This window comes from Pieris rapae, chromosome 2, assembly GCF_905147795.1.
Source record: "Pieris rapae chromosome 2, ilPieRapa1.1, whole genome shotgun sequence".
NCBI classification, from domain to species: domain Eukaryota; kingdom Metazoa; phylum Arthropoda; class Insecta; order Lepidoptera; family Pieridae; genus Pieris; species Pieris rapae.
Genome location: NC_059510.1, coordinates 10,991,378 through 11,014,877, shown reverse-complemented (window position 1 = coordinate 11,014,877; position 23,500 = coordinate 10,991,378). Strand labels below are relative to the sequence as shown.

Sequence of the window (23,500 nt, the reverse complement as noted above, 5' to 3'; positions counted from 1 at the left end):
AAGCGGAACAAGGCATCTATTAACTTTCATTATTAATTTGTCATTCCGATTACACCTCTGTATAAGTAAACAATTTGTTTTAATTTATAAACGTTTTTTCTTAACATAAGTTATTCTTAACTTTCCTTTTATCCTTTTATTTTCATTGATATTATCATTGATCCTTCGAGCACGATTCAGGATTTACATTTAAATAGATAGGAATTAATTATATAAATCAAGGTCAAGGTTTTGTACAGGAGTGATTCCAGGTTTTTTGAAAAAACCAAAGTAGCTGACCTTATTAAAAAGCGCAGCAGTTATAAGGGTCAATTTGTAAGGCTCGGGAAGATGAGTAATTAAACAAATGAATGCTCGAATAATACTCTATATTTCAATAAATTTTCCTTATTAGATACAGATCTGCAAAATATAGATTATGTAGAGGTGACACCACAACTCCCATCCAACAGAAAAAAAATTATATAAAATTATATTTAGATAATAATCATCACTTTTTACCGATCGCGCTATCATGACAAATTTATTTGGTTGTAAAATATATAGAACCCTATACCCAGACCGATTTTAGGTGATCACAGGCACAGGATCACGACGTATATCTTACCGGCTGCGCCAGACAAATCACGACGATATTTAAAAGTTTTTTTTTTAATAAAAAAACTTTATTAGTTCAAGGATAAATGACAATATTGTAATTTATATAATTGTTATCACTTACACCTCTCGAATACAATTAAAATACTATGGAAAAATCCTATTTCTAAAATCTAATTCCTAGGCAGGAAGAGGTTGCTCGATGATCGAAATCGCTGATATTGACAGCGATCGCCACCTGCTTCTTGCCCAATTATGCTTTAACATAAAATTTAAGATTATTTTTTTATTTACTTGTGAAATTAGCTTTTACTTCCTTTCTTTCTTCAAAATCTTACAATTTCCATTAAGTGACAAACATATGTACAAGTCCGAGAAAAACGTGCTTACCAAAAAATATGTTTTTGGCATTTATTCACGTTTAAAGTTTAGTATAAATATGTTGTTGAAAATAAGAAATGTTACATTCAAGACAGGACTGTAATAAAAATATTTTTTCATTTAGGAATATTACTTCTCTTGTCCCAAGGACTATTTGGTAAGATAAAACTTATTTAATTATATATTTTTTATACGCAATATTGTGCAAATTTCGTCGATCCAAAAGAATACACTATCCATTACATTCATTTTGAACAAGAAGATACATTAAAATGAAAATAATTGCAACTCAGATTTATGAGTACGAACCTTATAAAATCATGTAACCCAATAAAATGAAGTATGTTTTATAGGCAAAGAGAACATTTCGGATGGAGACAGCCGAATAATAGGTGGCAAAGATGTCACTTTTTCAATATCTGAGCGTTTAATTTACTATCAAAAAACTATTGAAAACATATATATTATAAAAGAATTGGTGGGGTGATATTGTATCTGAAAGTAAATTAAGTTTTGATAAATTTCAACGTAAATTAAAAATCACTGAAAGATAATTTGAAAATAACCGTTAAAAAAACCGGTTACTAAAAAGTCGCAAGTTAAATATCACCAATACAACCAGATATAGATAAGAAATCTAATCATTGTTATATTTGTAAAAAAATTGTGTGGGGATTCAACGAATTACCACGATTGGGGAATTTGTTAGGGTCATACATAAACTTTGTTCAGAAAAATATAGAGTACCTACATTGAGTACTATATAGAGTACATATTACACTATACCAATTTTTTTGAGAGAATATAGAGTACATATTACACTATACCAATTTTTTTGCACAATTTCAGTCATTATGATGCACATTTTATCATACATGCCTTAATTTGATGAAGGTCGGGTGGAAGTTCTTCCGCAAAATAAAGAAATATATGTACATATCATTTTATAGGTACTTAAAATCAATAATAGTGATGTATCTAAGCTACTAAAACGTAAAGTTAAGCAAAAAGTTAAAATAATTATAATTTTAAAGAATTATCAAAATGCTGACTGACAAAAAAAGGTGTATTTCCATATGAAATAATTAGAGATTTTGATTCATAAAACTACAATCAAGTTCCAGATTTTTCACACTTTTAAAGTACTCTCACAGATTCCATCATTCCTAATGAAGATTATAATCATGCCAACCAGGTTTGGAAACATTAATTCAACTTTAAAAATTATTGAAATTATTAATATTTATTTATAAACGGTTTTATTTTTAAACAGATATTTTTGAAAATTTTAGATGTATTTGCATTAAATGGTACGATTTAGATTCGGCTCATAAATCCTACATAAATCTCTCACGTATCATACGTTATTAACCTTTTATTTGTACGAGAAATACTTATAATAAAATATATAAATAATTAAGTATTTAATATATAAACTAAATATTAAATACTTAATATTTAATTTATATTGGACGAGATGCTCTCTCACTTCAGTGCCCTCGAAAAGAGTTATTAAAATCAAATCAACTTGTTTGAATATAAATTGTGTAATGGCGGAGACCAAGAAAAGGTGGGCCGAGGGGCAAGTGGAATGCGGCGTAAAAAGAAGAAGAAATATGGGAAACACCACTCACCTTTAGTCCTCAGGCACTTCACTTGTCTCCGTGGGAGAAGACCACGCATAGAATATTAAGCGGTAAGTACTTGGTACTCTGCGGTAGCGTAAACACAGTAGTAGAAGTGAGCAAGCGTGACCTCGCGACGGCGGTAGTGGCTTCTCTCTGAGGCGCGGGCGCAAGTCTCATAGTCCCCTCCTTCCACACTTTAATATTGAGAGAGAGAGAGAGTGGTGTTTAAGGAACGGGTGCGGTTGGGACAGAAAATGAGGACAGAGAGGACTAAGGTGATTGGATGGCGTGAACATTGCCCCCGGCCTAAAAAACCTTTAGGTTTTTTATAAAGAGAAATGATAATAAAAAGACAAAAAAAAATAATAGTAATAACAATGAGAAAAGAAAATTGATATTCGCGATTGGTAAAAAAGATCATAGAACTATATGAGTTTGTTTAGCGGTTTGTAAAGCGATTTTGTAAAGCGGGTTGTAAAAGATTCATAAAGCAGTTTGGAGAGCGGTGTATTAAGCGGTTGATCGAGCGGTTTTAAAGCGGTTTTGTAAATTGTTTTGTAAGCGGTTTTAAAGCGGTTTTGTAAGTTGTTTTGTAAGCGGTTTTATTAGCGGTTTTAAAGCGGTTTTGTAAGTTGTTTTGTAAGCGGTTTTGTAGGCAGTTTTATTCGGTAATGGGCATAAACGCACAACAGGCCTTTTATAAATTCCCGTTGCAGTTTTGACTAAAACTACTCTACAAATTCCATCTTTTCCGGGAAAAATTTCCATTACCTTTCCCAAAGGCCAAGAAAGTGGAGAAACGTTATCTGTCACTATAACTACAACTGTACCTATTGTGACAGGATTGGCTTGTGTATTCCATTTTGTTCTCGACTGTAGCAAATGGAGATATTCCAATTTCCATCGATTACTGAATGATTGTATCATACCATCCAACAACGCATATCGTTTTAAAAGTGAAACTGGTTCATCATCTACCTTCATTCTAGCGGGTAGAAATTTTACTGGTGATGACATCAAGAAGTGAGCCGGAGTTAAAGCTGTGAGCTCAGATGGATCCTCACTTAAAAGTGTAAGCGGTCGAGAATTGATAACTGATTCAATTTGTGTAAGAACAGTTAACATTTCCTCATACGTTAGTAACTGATCACCTACCACACGACGCAAATGGTTCTTAAAAGCCTTAACAAATATTTCGAAACAGCCACCAAAATGAGGACTTCGTGGAGGATTGAATTTCCACTGTATACGATTATTTGCAAGCTCAGCGGCAAATGTATCATGAAATTCAATCGAGTTTGTAAGTGTAAATATATCTGATAATACATTTTTTGCTCCAACAAAATTCTTTGCATTATCTGAATAAAGAACAGAAATAGCGCCACGACGCGCAATAAATCGCTTGAATGCAGAAAGAAATGAACTGGTACTAAGGTCTGTAGTAAGCTCAACGTGTACAGCTCGAACCACCATACAAACAAAAATGCAAAGATAAGCCTTCATAGAGCGGACTCCACGTTTTCGATAAGGAATTATTGAAATAGGACCAGCATAGTCTACAGCGGTATGGACGAAAGCTTTAGATTCGTTTACACGATAGTCTGGTAAGTCACCCATGAGCGGTATAATAGGATGAGGATTTGCTTTAAAACAAAAGTTACATTTATGTATAACTGATCGCACTATGCTGCGGCACGATAGTATCCAATAACGTTGTCGGAGAATCGCCATTAAAGTGACTGGACCAGCGTGACAGTTATGACGATGATAATAGGAAATAATTAACTCAAGTATCCTGTCCTTTCGGGGTAACAAAATAGGATGCTGCTGATCATACTGTAGATTGGCATTTTTTAATCTACCACCAACCCTTATCAACCCATCAGCATCTAGAAAGGGACATAATCTTTGAATAGAACGCGAGCAGCGGCCACTAGTTTTAAGGCTATAGATGACATCATAGAAATATACCTTTTGTAAAACCTTAAATATCTGTATTTCAGCATAACTAATATCGTCAGCAGAGATATTAGTAGATCTAGGAAGTCTTTTTAGAAAACGGTATATCCATACCACTGTACGGAGAAACAATGACCAAGAAGAAACTCGATGAGACAGTTCTAAAATTGGGTTTGGATCACTCCACACTGTAGCAGGAGTAGAGACTATTTTTCTTTCTTCTTCTATATCAACAGCTGTTTCAGAGTTTAGAGATGTAATTGGCCACTCAGATGATTCCAATTCTAACCATTTTGGGCCAGTGAACCAAGTAGAATTATTTACAAATGCAGTGGGTGATAAGCCGCGAGATAGACAATCACTAGGATTTTGATCACCCGCAACATGGTGAAATTTTTCAGGTCGAATATGAGAAACTATTTTTGTAATGCGAGTAGCAACAAAGGTCTTAAAGCGGTGCGGAGATGCGGAAATCCAATGTAATGCAACCATTGAATCAATGAAACAAAAAATGTCATTAATGACGTGGCGTTTATTGTAAGTATCTATTACCCGCTGAACTAGCGTAGACATGAGTAAACATGCGCAAAGTTCTAGTCTAGCAACGGAAATGGTTTTAAGCGGAGCAACTTTCGACTTAGCACATATTAAGCGAATAATAGGCGGAGAGTTTAAAGTGTTGTTCGTCTTTAAATAAACAGTAGCGCCGTAGGCTTTTTCACTGGCATCCGCAAAGGCAATGATGGAAATTGTAGATTTTTCCTCAACCCCCAAATGTCGTGGAACTCGTAGCTGTCGTAAACATGGAAGCTCCCGAATATAGACATGCCAATCATTAACTATAGCCGAAGGAAGTGGATCATCCCAGCCTATTTTAAGAATATGTAATTTTTGTATAATTAGTTTAGCGTAAAGTATAACTGGTGCTATTAGTCCTAGGACGTCAAATTGTCGAGCTATTAAAGACAAAATCTTACGCTTAGTCACAGGGTTATTATGGTTAATCGAAACCGCGTACATAAAATCATCAGTGATTGGAGACCATTGTAAACCAAGAACTTTTAAATTATTTTCTGAACCATCAAAATCTATTTTTCCTAATTGACGATCTGAAGACGATAATTTTTCAATAAGCTCCGACGTATTACTGGCCCATTTTACAAGTTCAAAACCCCCAGCCTTAACGAGCTCCCGAAGTTCTTCGCAAAGTCTTAACCCGACAGGTAAGGAAGGCACAGAGTAACAAACATCATCGACGTACGTGTTATTTTCAATTATAGGAATAGCGGTAGGAAAACGTACTTTTTCATCATAGCACAGCTGGCGTAAGACTCTCATTGCAAGGAAAGGGCTACAGCGTAAACCGAAACAAACACGATTAAACTGATAAACACAAAGCGGTGAAGTTGAATTAAAGCGAAACAAAATTTTTAAATATTTACGGTCACTTTCTGAAACGCAAACCTGTAAATACATTTGTTTTATGTCCGCAATAAAGGCAAATTTATACAAATGAAAGTCTAACAAAATATTAAAAAGATCGCTTTGTAGACTATCTCCTATATACAAAATATCATTTAAGGATAAACCAGAAGATGTTTTTGCACTAGCGTCCATCACCATGCGCCATCTCGTGGAGGTCTTATCCAACCTCGCAACAGCATGATGTGGAATATAATAACCTTGGTTTTTATTATCACTTTCCACTAATGAAATGTAACCCTTATTGATGTATTCTGTAATAATTGCATCATATTCCAAACGAAGTTCCTTTGATGCTGACATTTTACGCTCAAGAAAATAAAATCGTTGCTTAGCCATATCATAAGAGTTTCCTAAAACGGCTGGACTCTCTGAAAAAGGTAACTTCACTGTATAGCGACCAGTGGAATCGCGAGAAAAAGTATTGGTAAATATGCGTTCATTCTTAATAGCGTCTGGACTCAAAGGGACAGAACATTGCACCTCTTCTAAATGCCAAAACTTTTTTATTAAATTTTCTAACTGCGGTTGTTCTACTAAAGAACACAGCGAAATAGCGGTATAACTGTTACAGTTATTGGTGCAATCAGAACCCAATAAGGGGACGTTACCGATGATAATATACCCGAATATTGTTTCGAAAGCGGTAGGAGTGCCAGGTGCGCCAGTAACACGACCCGACAACATTATATCGGCGTAATGCGGTGCACCAATAAGTATCTCTATCTCTGACGGATGAAAATAATTTTCATCCGCCAAAGTAATATTGTTTAAATGTTTCAGCGAAGACTTTTTAACTTGTGCCACCGGTAAACAGTCTGTTATTTTGTCTATAGTAAAGGCATTTAAAGGTATAGAATTATTATTAATCCGAGAAGAAAGAACGGTAGAAACTTCTCCTATTATCGGATTTGAAGCGGAACCTATACCTTTTACAAACTTATTCGAAAATTTAGTAACCTTTAAATTTAATATTTTGCAACATTTCATGGTTATAAAAGTGCTTGAGACGCACAATCAATTAAAACACGAACTGTATGTGGTTTACCATTTAAATCATATATATATATACTTGCGCCGTACCTAATAAACATGTATTATTACTTTCGGAAATAGCCGGCCGAATATTACAAAGTGAAATATTTGAGTTATTAATCGGCTGATTGTCGCTGCGTGGAGGTAAATTAGGTGTATTATTAGCGGGAGGCCCAGCAAGCGGCGCAGTTGCATTGCTCATGCGATTCAAGTTATTAGCGTGCATGTTTTCTTGAGAAACAGTCGCATTACGACACAGCGTAGAATGATGTCTCATGCGGCAATTACGACAATTCCATGCAGACTTACACTTATTTAACATATGCGATAAACTTAAACAGTTAAAACACCCTTTATTGTTTTTGATAAAAGTGTATTTATCATCTATAGACAATTCGTTAAATGAATTACATTTATATAAATTAAAATGATCGATGCGTTTACAAAATGAACAATTAGACCGCTTCTCTGTAAGCGACACAAACGCACGCGAAGAAACCGGTTTGTTATCGAATGTGCGAGTAGTATCCAAATGCTGAGCTATTCTATTATGCTCACGTACGAATGCAATTAAATCTTTATAACTAGGTATTGTAGGGTTGTTAATATTATGTAATTCGAAGGAACGAATTGTACTAGAATCTAATTTCTTCAATGATAAATATAGTAATATAAAATCAGCTAAATTTTCTAATTGTAATGATTCTAAACTTGATATTGCGGTGCAGTAATTGTCAAGAAACAATTGTAAATTTTTATGTGAAGCGGTGGTAAGCGGTTTGAAGTCTAGAATCTTTTGCATATAAGCTGAACCCAAACTTCGTTTGTCATGGTATTTGTTTATAAGCGTTTGCCAAATTAAAGCATAATTTTCAGCATTTGGAATTATACCTGCACAAACAGAGAGGGCCGAATCAGATAATTTACTTATTAAATATTGAATTCGTTCGTGATCTGTAAGATCAGGATTTTCATGAATGGTACGTTTAAAGGATTCGTAAAATAACGGCCACTTAATGACATCACCGTTGAAAATCATTAATTCCAACTTTGGTAAGTGAAACGATTTGCGTTGGTGTTGGTTTGCATCAGATAAATCATTCCTACCTACAACAAATTTATTAAATTTCTCAAAAATGAATTTACAGTGACAATACATGTCTTCAAATGAATTCATGCAATTAAAATTGACAGTGTATAAGGGATTAATAGTTAATTCGATAACATTTATTTTACTCACTGTTTCACAAAACGAATCCCGAATATTATCAATTGATATCATACCCGATAAAAAAGAATTTATGTCAGCCTCCTGCGAGGTTTTCTTTGACCTATCATACAAGTCTTGTACACGTGAAAATAAATTGTCTCGTTTTGCAATTAAAACGGCTCGATCAATTTCAAGCGAACTGTTAGCGCCTTGTTTCTCAGAAGCCGCTTTACGAGTATCCATAATGACAAAGATATATATATATTAAATTAAATTAAATCAAATCAAATCGCGATTTGAAACAAACTAAAATAGTATATCGCGGCTCGAAAAGGACCAAACAATGTAATGGCGGAGACCAAGAAAAGGTGGGCCGAGGGGCAAGTGGAATGCGGCGTAAAAAGAAGAAGAAATATGGGAAACACGACTCACATTTAGTCCTCAGGCACTTCACTTGTCTCCGTGGGAGAAGACCACGCATAGAATATTAAGCGGTAAGTACTTGGTACTCTGCGGTAGCGTAAACACAGTAATAGAAGTGAGCAAGCGTGACCTCGCGACGGCGGTAGTGGCTTCTCTCTGAGGCGCGGGCGCAAGTCTCATAGTCCCCTCCTTCCACACTTTAATATTGAGAGAGAGAGAGAGTGGTGTTTAAGGAACGGGTGCGGTTGGGACAGAAAATGAGGACAGAGAGGACTAAGGTGATTGGATGGCGTGAACATTGCCCCCGGCCTAAAAAACCTTTAGGTTTTTTATAAAGAGAAATGATAATAAAAAGACAAAAAAAAATAATAGTAATAACAATGAGAAAAGAAAATTGATATTCGCGATTGGTAAAAAAGATCATAGAACTATATGAGTTTGTTTAGCGGTTTGTAAAGCGATTTTGTAAAGCGGGTTGTAAAAGATTCATAAAGCAGTTTGGAGAGCGGTGTATTAAGCGGTTGATCGAGCGGTTTTAAAGCGGTTTTGTAAATTGTTTTGTAAGCGGTTTTAAAGCGGTTTTGTAAGTTGTTTTGTAAGCGGTTTTATTAGCGGTTTTAAAGCGGTTTTGTAAGTTGTTTTGTAAGCGGTTTTGTAGGCAGTTTTATTCGGTAATGGGCATAAACGCACAACAGGCCTTTTATAAATTCCCGTTGCAGTTTTGACTAAAACTACTCTACAAATTCCATCTTTTCCGGGAAAAATTTCCATTACCTTTCCCAAAGGCCAAGAAAGTGGAGAAACGTTATCTGTCACTATAACTACAACTGTACCTATTGTGACAGGATTGGCTTGTGTATTCCATTTTGTTCTCGACTGTAGCAAATGGAGATATTCCAATTTCCATCGATTACTGAATGATTGTATCATACCATCCAACAACGCATATCGTTTTAAAAGTGAAACTGGTTCATCATCTACCTTCATTCTAGCGGGTAGAAATTTTACTGGTGATGACATCAAGAAGTGAGCCGGAGTTAAAGCTGTGAGCTCAGATGGATCCTCACTTAAAAGTGTAAGCGGTCGAGAATTGATAACTGATTCAATTTGTGTAAGAACAGTTAACATTTCCTCATACGTTAGTAACTGATCACCTACCACACGACGCAAATGGTTCTTAAAAGCCTTAACAAATATTTCGAAACAGCCACCAAAATGAGGACTTCGTGGAGGATTGAATTTCCACTGTATACGATTATTTGCAAGCTCAGCGGCAAATGTATCATGAAATTCAATCGAGTTTGTAAGTGTAAATATATCTGATAATACATTTTTTGCTCCAACAAAATTCTTTGCATTATCTGAATAAAGAACAGAAATAGCGCCACGACGCGCAATAAATCGCTTGAATGCAGAAAGAAATGAACTGGTACTAAGGTCTGTAGTAAGCTCAACGTGTACAGCTCGAACCACCATACAAACAAAAATGCAAAGATAAGCCTTCATAGAGCGGACTCCACGTTTTCGATAAGGAATTATTGAAATAGGACCAGCATAGTCTACAGCGGTATGGACGAAAGCTTTAGATTCGTTTACACGATAGTCTGGTAAGTCACCCATGAGCGGTATAATAGGATGAGGATTTGCTTTAAAACAAAAGTTACATTTATGTATAACTGATCGCACTATGCTGCGGCACGATAGTATCCAATAACGTTGTCGGAGAATCGCCATTAAAGTGACTGGACCAGCGTGACAGTTATGACGATGATAATAGGAAATAATTAACTCAAGTATCCTGTCCTTTCGGGGTAACAAAATAGGATGCTGCTGATCATACTGTAGATTGGCATTTTTTAATCTACCACCAACCCTTATCAACCCATCAGCATCTAGAAAGGGACATAATCTTTGAATAGAACGCGAGCAGCGGCCACTAGTTTTAAGGCTATAGATGACATCATAGAAATATACCTTTTGTAAAACCTTAAATATCTGTATTTCAGCATAACTAATATCGTCAGCAGAGATATTAGTAGATCTAGGAAGTCTTTTTAGAAAACGGTATATCCATACCACTGTACGGAGAAACAATGACCAAGAAGAAACTCGATGAGACAGTTCTAAAATTGGGTTTGGATCACTCCACACTGTAGCAGGAGTAGAGACTATTTTTCTTTCTTCTTCTATATCAACAGCTGTTTCAGAGTTTAGAGATGTAATTGGCCACTCAGATGATTCCAATTCTAACCATTTTGGGCCAGTGAACCAAGTAGAATTATTTACAAATGCAGTGGGTGATAAGCCGCGAGATAGACAATCACTAGGATTTTGATCACCCGCAACATGGTGAAATTTTTCAGGTCGAATATGAGAAACTATTTTTGTAATGCGAGTAGCAACAAAGGTCTTAAAGCGGTGCGGAGATGCGGAAATCCAATGTAATGCAACCATTGAATCAATGAAACAAAAAATGTCATTAATGACGTGGCGTTTATTGTAAGTATCTATTACCCGCTGAACTAGCGTAGACATGAGTAAACATGCGCAAAGTTCTAGTCTAGCAACGGAAATGGTTTTAAGCGGAGCAACTTTCGACTTAGCACATATTAAGCGAATAATAGGCGGAGAGTTTAAAGTGTTGTTCGTCTTTAAATAAACAGTAGCGCCGTAGGCTTTTTCACTGGCATCCGCAAAGGCAATGATGGAAATTGTAGATTTTTCCTCAACCCCCAAATGTCGTGGAACTCGTAGCTGTCGTAAACATGGAAGCTCCCGAATATAGACATGCCAATCATTAACTATAGCCGAAGGAAGTGGATCATCCCAGCCTATTTTAAGAATATGTAATTTTTGTATAATTAGTTTAGCGTAAAGTATAACTGGTGCTATTAGTCCTAGGACGTCAAATTGTCGAGCTATTAAAGACAAAATCTTACGCTTAGTCACAGGGTTATTATGGTTAATCGAAACCGCGTACATAAAATCATCAGTGATTGGAGACCATTGTAAACCAAGAACTTTTAAATTATTTTCTGAACCATCAAAATCTATTTTTCCTAATTGACGATCTGAAGACGATAATTTTTCAATAAGCTCCGACGTATTACTGGCCCATTTTACAAGTTCAAAACCCCCAGCCTTAACGAGCTCCCGAAGTTCTTCGCAAAGTCTTAACCCGACAGGTAAGGAAGGCACAGAGTAACAAACATCATCGACGTACGTGTTATTTTCAATTATAGGAATAGCGGTAGGAAAACGTACTTTTTCATCATAGCACAGCTGGCGTAAGACTCTCATTGCAAGGAAAGGGCTACAGCGTAAACCGAAACAAACACGATTAAACTGATAAACACAAAGCGGTGAAGTTGAATTAAAGCGAAACAAAATTTTTAAATATTTACGGTCACTTTCTGAAACGCAAACCTGTAAATACATTTGTTTTATGTCCGCAATAAAGGCAAATTTATACAAATGAAAGTCTAACAAAATATTAAAAAGATCGCTTTGTAGACTATCTCCTATATACAAAATATCATTTAAGGATAAACCAGAAGATGTTTTTGCACTAGCGTCCATCACCATGCGCCATCTCGTGGAGGTCTTATCCAACCTCGCAACAGCATGATGTGGAATATAATAACCTTGGTTTTTATTATCACTTTCCACTAATGAAATGTAACCCTTATTGATGTATTCTGTAATAATTGCATCATATTCCAAACGAAGTTCCTTTGATGCTGACATTTTACGCTCAAGAAAATAAAATCGTTGCTTAGCCATATCATAAGAGTTTCCTAAAACGGCTGGACTCTCTGAAAAAGGTAACTTCACTGTATAGCGACCAGTGGAATCGCGAGAAAAAGTATTGGTAAATATGCGTTCATTCTTAATAGCGTCTGGACTCAAAGGGACAGAACATTGCACCTCTTCTAAATGCCAAAACTTTTTTATTAAATTTTCTAACTGCGGTTGTTCTACTAAAGAACACAGCGAAATAGCGGTATAACTGTTACAGTTATTGGTGCAATCAGAACCCAATAAGGGGACGTTACCGATGATAATATACCCGAATATTGTTTCGAAAGCGGTAGGAGTGCCAGGTGCGCCAGTAACACGACCCGACAACATTATATCGGCGTAATGCGGTGCACCAATAAGTATCTCTATCTCTGACGGATGAAAATAATTTTCATCCGCCAAAGTAATATTGTTTAAATGTTTCAGCGAAGACTTTTTAACTTGTGCCACCGGTAAACAGTCTGTTATTTTGTCTATAGTAAAGGCATTTAAAGGTATAGAATTATTATTAATCCGAGAAGAAAGAACGGTAGAAACTTCTCCTATTATCGGATTTGAAGCGGAACCTATACCTTTTACAAACTTATTCGAAAATTTAGTAACCTTTAAATTTAATATTTTGCAACATTTCATGGTTATAAAAGTGCTTGAGACGCACAATCAATTAAAACACGAACTGTATGTGGTTTACCATTTAAATCATATATATATATACTTGCGCCGTACCTAATAAACATGTATTATTACTTTCGGAAATAGCCGGCCGAATATTACAAAGTGAAATATTTGAGTTATTAATCGGCTGATTGTCGCTGCGTGGAGGTAAATTAGGTGTATTATTAGCGGGAGGCCCAGCAAGCGGCGCAGTTGCATTGCTCATGCGATTCAAGTTATTAGCGTGCATGTTTTCTTGAGAAACAGTCGCATTACGACACAGCGTAGAATGATGTCTCATGCGGCAATTACGACAATTCCATGCAGACTTACACTTATTTAACATATGCGATAAACTTAAACAGTTAAAACACCCTTTATTGTTTTTGATAAAAGTGTATTTATCATCTATAGACAATTCGTTAAATGAATTACATTTATATAAATTAAAATGATCGATGCGTTTACAAAATGAACAATTAGACCGCTTCTCTGTAAGCGACACAAACGCACGCGAAGAAACCGGTTTGTTATCGAATGTGCGAGTAGTATCCAAATGCTGAGCTATTCTATTATGCTCACGTACGAATGCAATTAAATCTTTATAACTAGGTATTGTAGGGTTGTTAATATTATGTAATTCGAAGGAACGAATTGTACTAGAATCTAATTTCTTCAATGATAAATATAGTAATATAAAATCAGCTAAATTTTCTAATTGTAATGATTCTAAACTTGATATTGCGGTGCAGTAATTGTCAAGAAACAATTGTAAATTTTTATGTGAAGCGGTGGTAAGCGGTTTGAAGTCTAGAATCTTTTGCATATAAGCTGAACCCAAACTTCGTTTGTCATGGTATTTGTTTATAAGCGTTTGCCAAATTAAAGCATAATTTTCAGCATTTGGAATTATACCTGCACAAACAGAGAGGGCCGAATCAGATAATTTACTTATTAAATATTGAATTCGTTCGTGATCTGTAAGATCAGGATTTTCATGAATGGTACGTTTAAAGGATTCGTAAAATAACGGCCACTTAATGACATCACCGTTGAAAATCATTAATTCCAACTTTGGTAAGTGAAACGATTTGCGTTGGTGTTGGTTTGCATCAGATAAATCATTCCTACCTACAACAAATTTATTAAATTTCTCAAAAATGAATTTACAGTGACAATACATGTCTTCAAATGAATTCATGCAATTAAAATTGACAGTGTATAAGGGATTAATAGTTAATTCGATAACATTTATTTTACTCACTGTTTCACAAAACGAATCCCGAATATTATCAATTGATATCATACCCGATAAAAAAGAATTTATGTCAGCCTCCTGCGAGGTTTTCTTTGACCTATCATACAAGTCTTGTACACGTGAAAATAAATTGTCTCGTTTTGCAATTAAAACGGCTCGATCAATTTCAAGCGAACTGTTAGCGCCTTGTTTCTCAGAAGCCGCTTTACGAGTCTCCATAATGACAAAGATATATATATATTAAATTAAATTAAATCAAATCAAATCGCGATTTGAAACAAACTAAAATAGTATATCGCGGCTCGAAAAGGACCAAACAATGTAATGGCGGAGACCAAGAAAAGGTGGGCCGAGGGGCAAGTGGAATGCGGCGTAAAAAGAAGAAGAAATATGGGAAACACGACTCACATTTAGTCCTCAGGCACTTCACTTGTCTCCGTGGGAGAAGACCACGCATAGAATATTAAGCGGTAAGTACTTGGTACTCTGCGGTAGCGTAAACACAGTAATAGAAGTGAGCAAGCGTGACCTCGCGACGGCGGTAGTGGCTTCTCTCTGAGGCGCGGGCGCAAGTCTCATAGTCCCCTCCTTCCACACTTTAATATTGAGAGAGAGAGAGAGTGGTGTTTAAGGAACGGGTGCGGTTGGGACAGAAAATGAGGACAGAGAGGACTAAGGTGATTGGATGGCGTGAACAAATTGAATTGTTAATTGTTTTTTTTTTTTAAAACTATACACTTAATTAAAATGTTATCGTAGGAATTCATCAGCTAAATTAATTACCAGCAAAACCTATTTAGATAACATTATAAAGTTTAATATCATGAAATTAAAAAAATATATTATTATTTACTCTTCATTCTTATTTTAATCGAATCAATTTGAAAATAATGTTAACAATATAGGGTCTGAAAGGGGGTCATAATACATTTTCCCTCATTGGGGGTACGATTATTTGTAAAGCATAAACATACGATCAAAAGACTGTAAATATAGATAAACAATAAAATGGTGATCCGATTTCTGTATCAAAGCAGTTTTTTTATATATAAGCCTTATGTGCTTGACACACTTCATCTACTTCTTGTAAAAGGCACGCCCATTTCTTTACGGCGTATTCCTTCACCGTACAGAAATATTAGTCTTTTAGTGCAGAGGATTCGAACTTCGAACCCATACCCATACGACAATTGAATTGGATGTATTTGAGCCTCCTGCCAGTTTGCCCCCCTTTCTATAAAAAACATAGGTCTCAGTTTAAATCCCGGATAAAGCTAGCTCTATGTCGTCAGCAAATCTGAAATGATTAAGGTTCAATTTGTTAATACTGATTCCAAAATGCTTCCAGCCCAAGTTCTTGAATATATTTTCTAACACTGCTGTGAAGAGTTTTGGGGAAAGTGGATTGCCTTGCCCAACGCCTTTTGGAACGATAAATTCTTATTTTTGTTGTTCAAGTTGGGCTGTTGCTGTGGTGTTTTTGTAAAATTCTTACATGTATTTTTCTATAATTTGCTTCACAAAAAGAATATGGTCGATGGTGAATAATCGGCGAGAAACCCAGCTTGCTATCTCGGTTGGTTTTTTTTAGGTGTTTTGATATTCGCCGGAGTACTATTCCGCTGAAAAATTAATTAGCGTTTTTTCGAAATTTCTACTATCAGGTTAGGTAGGTTTATCATATTCAGAAGTGCGGTCAAGAAAGAACCAATTACGCCAAAAATCATTGTGCGTTGGGGGAGTTTTGCGGTACAATAGACTCCCACAAAATATAAAAAAAGTGCAGACAGTCTAGCAATATTTAAATGAAGACTTAAAGACCATCTATTGAGTGATCCCGATCTACGGAAATGAAAGTCCACCCAATTAAATAATTCATCCTTGAAGTTCTTCAATGACCCACGACGTGATAAATTGTATCTTTAGCATATAAGTTAAATAAAAGAAGAAATGTATTTAAACCCAACGACACAAAAAACAAAACAACAACAAAAATAAAATAATAGCTTTTTTCAACCTCTTTAATTACCAATTCTTAATTATCCTTAGCTAACTTGACGAATATCTCATTATTGTAAAAACATTTTCAAATTATACTTTTTTTTTAAATCTATATTTTATAAATTATAAAAGAACATTTGTTACCATATCTTAACGAACAGTTGATTTAATTATAATAACATTGACTACTTACACTACATTACATTTTCCTAATTTCCGTTCGCGCCCTTTTGTCAAAACGTCAATCTATGACAAACACCTATGCCTAGCGAAAAATTGAAATTTTAAATGGAAATCTTGAATATTTTTGCATAGATCTTTTATTTTTATTATTTAATTTGTTATTAATTACCCGAAAATTCACAAAACATGAACTCTAAAATGAATTTACAGTATTATTCACTTTAAACGTGGAGTATTGAACAAAATATTAATGAATAAAATTGTTCAAAACGAAATAGAATTACGAAAAATAGCCAAAGAATCACCGTTCGCGTAACGCTGGTAAACTCGCAAACGAACTACTGACTGAATACTGCTCTCTCTTGCTACTACACTGTGATACAGACAAAAGGCCTGCAGTGTGCTAAGAGAGGTCTATGAGAGGAATAGAGAAAGAAATCGCCTTGCCTGATCACACTTTTAGTAACGCTTACGTCACGCGTTCGCCAGCTTACTCCCCAAGTCAAGCGTGCGTAAAGAAGTTTCATTTCAATAAAATCTTACAGGTTTTCAACTATCTACAGAAGAATCATAAAACATAATTCCAAGTTTGCTATCTATTATTGAGTCAGTTTTTTAAATCGATATCGGTACTAGAGATTAAATGACGGAGTTTGTGATGTTTTTTTCCTACTCAAAAGTTTCCGCCATTACGTAGAATCTCGGCACGTCGTATAATTATAAAATATGGTGCCACCGTACGTATACAATTTCACGAGTACCAAAATATATCCAAGCAAGGAATTTAAATAATTACAGTAATAGTACTTAGGTCCCTCATGCATAGGCATACCTAATATATCTCTTATTTATTTTATAATGTCCTTAAATTCAGCTGTAAGTTGGAAGCAATTATGTGTATTTGTGCTTGTTCATACTCAAAGAACTGTACAAGTTAGATCCTCTCGCAAGGAGTGAAACAACATGATGACGTGATTATGTTCAACTCAGAGTAGTCAACTTAACAAAAGTTCTGGAACAGATCTGATGGATTTCGAACGTGTTAAATAGTAATCAATATCACTAACACCTCTCAAATACAATTAAAATACTAATGGCCATGAAAAATCTAAAAAAGTTAATTAGTTGGTTTATTATGTGTTTATCACGTGAGAAATTTTGTACATTTAAAAATCGTCGGCTGGGTTTTGTATTCTAACATAATTTAAGCAAAAACATGGACATTCCGCGTCGTAGACTTGGACCTGTTGCAGCCACGCTCATGGGCATTACCTAGAGCTACAGGCAATACAGGGCCAATGTTGAACATTCTGCGCCTCAAAATAGTATCCACCTAGTTCCGAATCCCGTTACTCGATGTCCGAAACCGCTGATATTGACGTGAGGTGAGTGGCGATCGCTCACCTTATTGTTGCCGAATTATGCCTTAACTTTGAATGTTATAATTTCATTTATTTACTGCGTATTTGTTTTTAAATTAAAGTCTTTGAAACTTCCATTGTTTCTAAAAAACATGAAATTTCAATAATTAATAAACATACAAGACGTACAAACTCGTTTAGTTATTTTGTTTCAATATGTACTAATAATTAATAATGCTAATTGTTTTTAAGGTAATTTCCGGCATTATCGAAAAGTTTAGTTGGTATAAATATGCCGCTGAAGATAAGAAATGTTACATCGAGGAATCCTATGACTGCAGTAAAAATGTTTCTTCATTTTGGGATATTACTTCTTTTGTCTCCAGGAATCTTTGGTAAGATAAACTTCATTTAATTTTATCTCTTTTTATACGCAATATTTTGTGGGTTTTGTCCAACAGTCATCCTTAGCGCTGTCTCGTCAATAGTAGCTATTATTATCACATTAATTTTGCAAACAAATTTTCGTTGCATCTTTTAATTTGCTCAGAAGATATCATAGCTTTAAAATAATTCCTCAACAAAATAATTGCAACTCAGACAACGAAGCGCGCGGAACAATGTCCAATAAAATGAAGAATGTTCACAGGCGAAGTGAGCGTTTCGGAAGCTGTAGATGGAGACAGCCGAATAATAGGTGGCCAAGATGCCTCTCCAGGCATGGCTAAATACCAAGTTTCCATTCGTGTTAAAAAACGAAATGAAGATATGCATAATTGCGGGGGGTCTATTATAAACCAACAGTACGTCTTAACTGCCGCGCATTGCATTGTTGGGTGAGTAAATTTTTTCATTCCTTTTCATTCCATTGTAACAGAGCAGTGTTGGCCTAGTGGCTTCAGCGTGTGACTCTCATACCTGAGGTCGTAGGTTCGATCTCCGGCTGTGTACCAATGGACTTTCTATGTGCGCATTTAACATAATATGCTCGAAAGGTGAAGGAAAACATCGTGAGGAAACCGACATGTCTTAGACCCAAAAAGTCGACGACATGTGTCAGGCACTGGAGACTGATCACCTACTTGCCTATTAGATTTAAATATGATCATGAAACAGATTCAAAAATCTGAGGCCAAGACCTAAAAATGGTTGTAACGCTACAGATTTTTTTTAATTTATTCATTCCATTGTATAGAAAAGCTATAATATATAAATTCTCCTCCTTGCTTGCTCACACTGAGTCGTGGTTTGGCAGATGACGTCAAACCGTTTTCATTATCATCTACTTTAATAATTTAAAATGTGTTTATGTTATCTTTTAAAGTGAAACGACGAACTTTAATGATGATATCCTTATAATTTCCAATAATAACTTATAGGTTCCGTCCCGAAGTGGTGTCTTTAGTAGTTGGCAGTCACCAGATCAAATCAGGTGGCCAGCGTTACAAGGTTAAGAAATTGGTGCCTCATGAGAAATTTTCAAAGACCACAGCGAAGAATGACGTAGGCGTCATAGAAGTCGACGGCAGCATCCAATACAACAACAATGTTCAACCAATTGGGTTGGTCAACCACCAGGTATCCGTTGGAACGCAATGTCTTTTGACCGGTTGGGGAAAAATAAACGCCGTGAGTATATTAACTTTGTTATATTCTTCCAACGAGAAATAAATATCGTTTCTCTGGTCGTCTAGTAATATATGTATAGGAATGTAATGTAATGGTGAATGTGGTAAATCACAGAACAGATTTTATCTTATTTTTACTTATGTAACTTAAATGACGTTGTGGTTTATGACATTTTCTTTTGAATTATTGTATCTAAAGGGAGGATAAAACTTGCTGAGTTTTTTGCCCGTTCTTCTCAGAACAAGACCTCCTGGTAGTCTTGCGAACGGATGGCGTAGTTTTGCGCTTTCGCGAATTTTGTAAACGTTTTTGACATTCATAAGCATGCCTTAAGTCGCATCTAAACTGAATAAATAAATTTTGATTTGATTGATTGAATAGTCGGTGAAAAAGTGTAGAAATATGGAACACAATAGTATATTTCATTGCAAAGAGTTCCGACAAATTAGACAGTCGGAACAAGTTGCAATGACGGTTCCGTACGTGTACTGAACAACTATTTTTAATACAGTTGCGAAAAAATTAAGCAATTTAATAAAACTACATTATGCTTTTTTTTTCTTCTCTCCACGCAATAAATTCGTTGTACGACTTTTACATTTCCGGTAAAATGTTCTCCGAAGCATTTTGATCAATTACTTAAATTGAGTTCGGGTGGGTGAGTACTCATTTTGTGCAATAAACAACTAAACTCCCAATATTTTTTTTAAACGCCAACATTAAAATAATATAAGCAGAGTTTTTATTTGTTTTCTTCAGCCATTGCGGGTGGGCAAAGGGAACTATGCCCATACAGCCAAGTCTTCAGTAGAAGTTTTTAATTGATATGAAATGAAAAGAAAGCTAACGTACGCCGTCGTCTTAGCGTCGTCAGCGTACGAGGCGTAGAGCAGACTGCCTATCTTCTAGCTGACTGTAAACTTCTCTAAATTGTTTCTAAAATCGAGAAAACATTTAGTTTAATCCGTCTTCGTAACAATATATCAAAGTTATATTCATCATTAACAATAAAAGGAGTTACAATTTAATTTTAAAAAGTTATTATTTTAACATTTTTAATACATGTTGATTAATATTACAGGAAAAGAACATTTTTCCAAACAATCTTCAAATGTTGTATTTCAATACTATAAGTAATAACGAATGCACTCAACGACTGTTACGCACGCCTTCTAAGAAATTTATGCCTATCGATAAGGGACAAATCTGTGCTAAGCGCCCGAACCACAAAGGGACATGCCAAGTAAGTAAAGTAACAATAAAACTGTGAAATATGACTCGGTGGACGTTACAGAGAGAGATAATATTTTCATTTCAACGTATTTAAAAAAATATGTCAAAAGAGCAAGTATCGGGGTTTTTTAAATTCGAAAATCAGTGATATGTTTTAGAAGTAGAAGACCGATCACTTACAAACGACGCGTTTGTTTTTATATTTTAATTGTTATTTGATTTCTCTTACAGGGTGATTCCGGTGGGCCCCTGGTTATTAAAGAAGGAAACAATTTTGTTCAAATTGGAATCGTGTCCTGGGGAATTCCTTGTGGCTACAACTATCCTGACGTATTTGCTTCAGTCTTTGGCAACTACAATTGGATACAGAGCAAAATTAAGTGATTACATTGATGAACATTATATATTGTAACATCTGTGCTAAATATAATCATTTGAAATATGAGTATATTTTATTGTATCTGAAAATAACATCCAACCCCTTATTTAAAAAATCGATTTAAAGACGAAGACGTACTACGCACAGGAGCACCTATGAGCACGAAATTCTTTTAGACTTTTCCAGCCTTGGCTTGAAATTGAAATATTAAGTCTAAATTAAAAATGGCCACCAAATTATTAAAAATACCAATATAATATAAATACATAATATACCATATCAATTTGTAAAAATACGTACTCATATTTTAAATTGTGAAAACTGAATCCGAACAAACTGACCACAGAGCATTGATTTCATATGTATATAATAGTAACTATAAAAATAATAATAGAGAAGCAATAAAGGGTAATAAATTTTACAATTCCAGTAATGGGTTTCGAAAGTATTTCTTAAACCGAAACTAAACTAGTTTATAATAAAACATATTTATTTAGGGTATTGTGTTCTAAATATTTCCAAAAAATTGATGTATAGTTGTCATAACAACTATAATAATATATGTATATAGTAGCTTACCTTTAATTTAATTTTTGATAATTTTTGTTTTAAACATTTTATAAAAGTGCCCTCTGTGTCTTAGTTGTTTTACTAAGTTGTTCTAAACTCTACAGTCCAATTGTCTGAACTTCAATTAAAAAAAATGAATTTATTTATTTTTATCTGTATTTAAGTTGTTGATTCATTTGAAAATTCTTGTGGTAAATCTCTTAATGTCTATAAATATATAACACAAAGTCGTCTTATTTACGCCACTGACAACTTAAGATAGGCTGAACTGATGTTAGTTATCTGTTTTTATATGGATTCTACTCCGCTCCGAGAATGAGTAATAAAATATATATATATATCGGACAATGAACAATAAATAAATTTAAAAAATGCAAACTACATGTGGTGCCATCTATTGACAAAACTACGCAAGGCAAAATGGATATCAGACGGGACTTACAGTTGGCCAACTTCAGTATATTTTAATTAATGTTTATTATATATTATAAATAAATTTCTGTATTTGCGAAAACTGTTATATTAATGTTATTATCTTAATAAAATCATAAAATAAGCTTAACTAAAGCGGCGGAATGAAGTAAGCCGGACCGGCTAGGAATTAATAGTCTGAGAAATGCTGATTCTTGATGTTACAAACGACTATCGCCGAAACGGCTTTTGTGATGCAGCAGAAGTATAAGTTATTAACTTACTCATGTGATAACTTTCAACGATTAAGTTTATACGCAGAGCGAAATGAATTGTTTTTCCGTCTAGCACCTAAATCTTGTGTCCCTACATGACACCTTATCATAACGCGTTTTTCATTAATAACATTTTTCGTATACATCCGTGACATCCTTGCAGTAATGGACAGTTCGCTGTTGTAGTCTTCAATAGTTTTTCTGGTTCAATCAAGATTTCTTAATCTGGGTGACTCTGGTGGACCCTTCATCAGTGATGGTGTACAAGTTGGCATGTCTAGGGGATGCTAAGGGGAAAGGTGATTTTTTACAATTTTTGCAATAACATAAAAAAATACATACAACCCTTAACTTTCACCGCTCTAGAGTGAACTTTAACCTAGGTCTAAAATCACCTCACACACAGCTTATCCGGAGCTGTATATATTCGATAGTCGGCTGATCGGTTTTAGAAAAAGCATTGTTCGAGGCCTTTCTCAAACCTAATTCGCTGTTTTGCTGATGATTTATTTTCTCTACTTTAAGAACCAACATTTGGTAAATTAATTTTATTTTATTTTATTCTCTAATTTTCTTATCTTGTTTATGTTTTTAATTGTACTTTTATGATTCCTATTTTAGCAAAACTTATGTTTACATAATATGTTGTTAATTATAATGTTATTAAATATAATGTTAATTATATTGTCGTACATATTAATTAGAAGATTTTATAAAATTATCAGTAGATTTCGTAATATGTATGATGTTGTAGACTTAATAAATAAATAAACTTCTATTTTGTATTAGTTACTTAAAAGCTTGTGCGCTTAACTCTGAGCTTAAAAATATTTATTCAAAATATTTTATTTCCTAATTTTACTTATCTATCATTTACACACTACTACTATACTATAATATACACTGAATTATTATTAAAAAATTATTACAACTTACACAAATCACAAAATTAACCCTACATATAATGGAACTAATTTAATTCCCGTTTTAAATGAGTCATGATTTGTAATTACGGTCGATATATTTAGCT

General features: G+C 34.6%; 1 protein-coding gene across 2 annotated transcripts; it reads left to right on the top strand.

Moving 5' to 3' along the window:
* The first annotated feature begins 1,343 nt into the window (after nucleotides 1–1,343).
* Nucleotides 1,344–21,277, top strand: LOC123689789 (chymotrypsin-2-like). 2 transcript variants are annotated; one of them, XM_045631394.1, is made up of 5 exons: nucleotides 1,344–1,370; nucleotides 18,671–18,809; nucleotides 19,353–19,602; nucleotides 20,684–20,845; nucleotides 21,067–21,277. In XM_045631394.1, the coding sequence occupies exons 2-5, from the start codon at nucleotides 18,694–18,696 to the stop codon at nucleotides 21,217–21,219; spliced, it is 681 nt and encodes a 226-aa protein (XP_045487350.1). In that variant the 5' UTR covers nucleotides 1,344–1,370; nucleotides 18,671–18,693; the 3' UTR covers nucleotides 21,220–21,277. The 2 variants fall into 2 exon arrangements, with proteins under 2 accessions (XP_045487350.1, XP_045487348.1); XM_045631392.1 differs by lacking the exon at nucleotides 1,344–1,370 and adding an exon at nucleotides 18,251–18,368 and having other exon boundaries at nucleotides 18,623–18,809.
* Nucleotides 21,278–23,500: the final 2,223 nt, after the last annotated feature.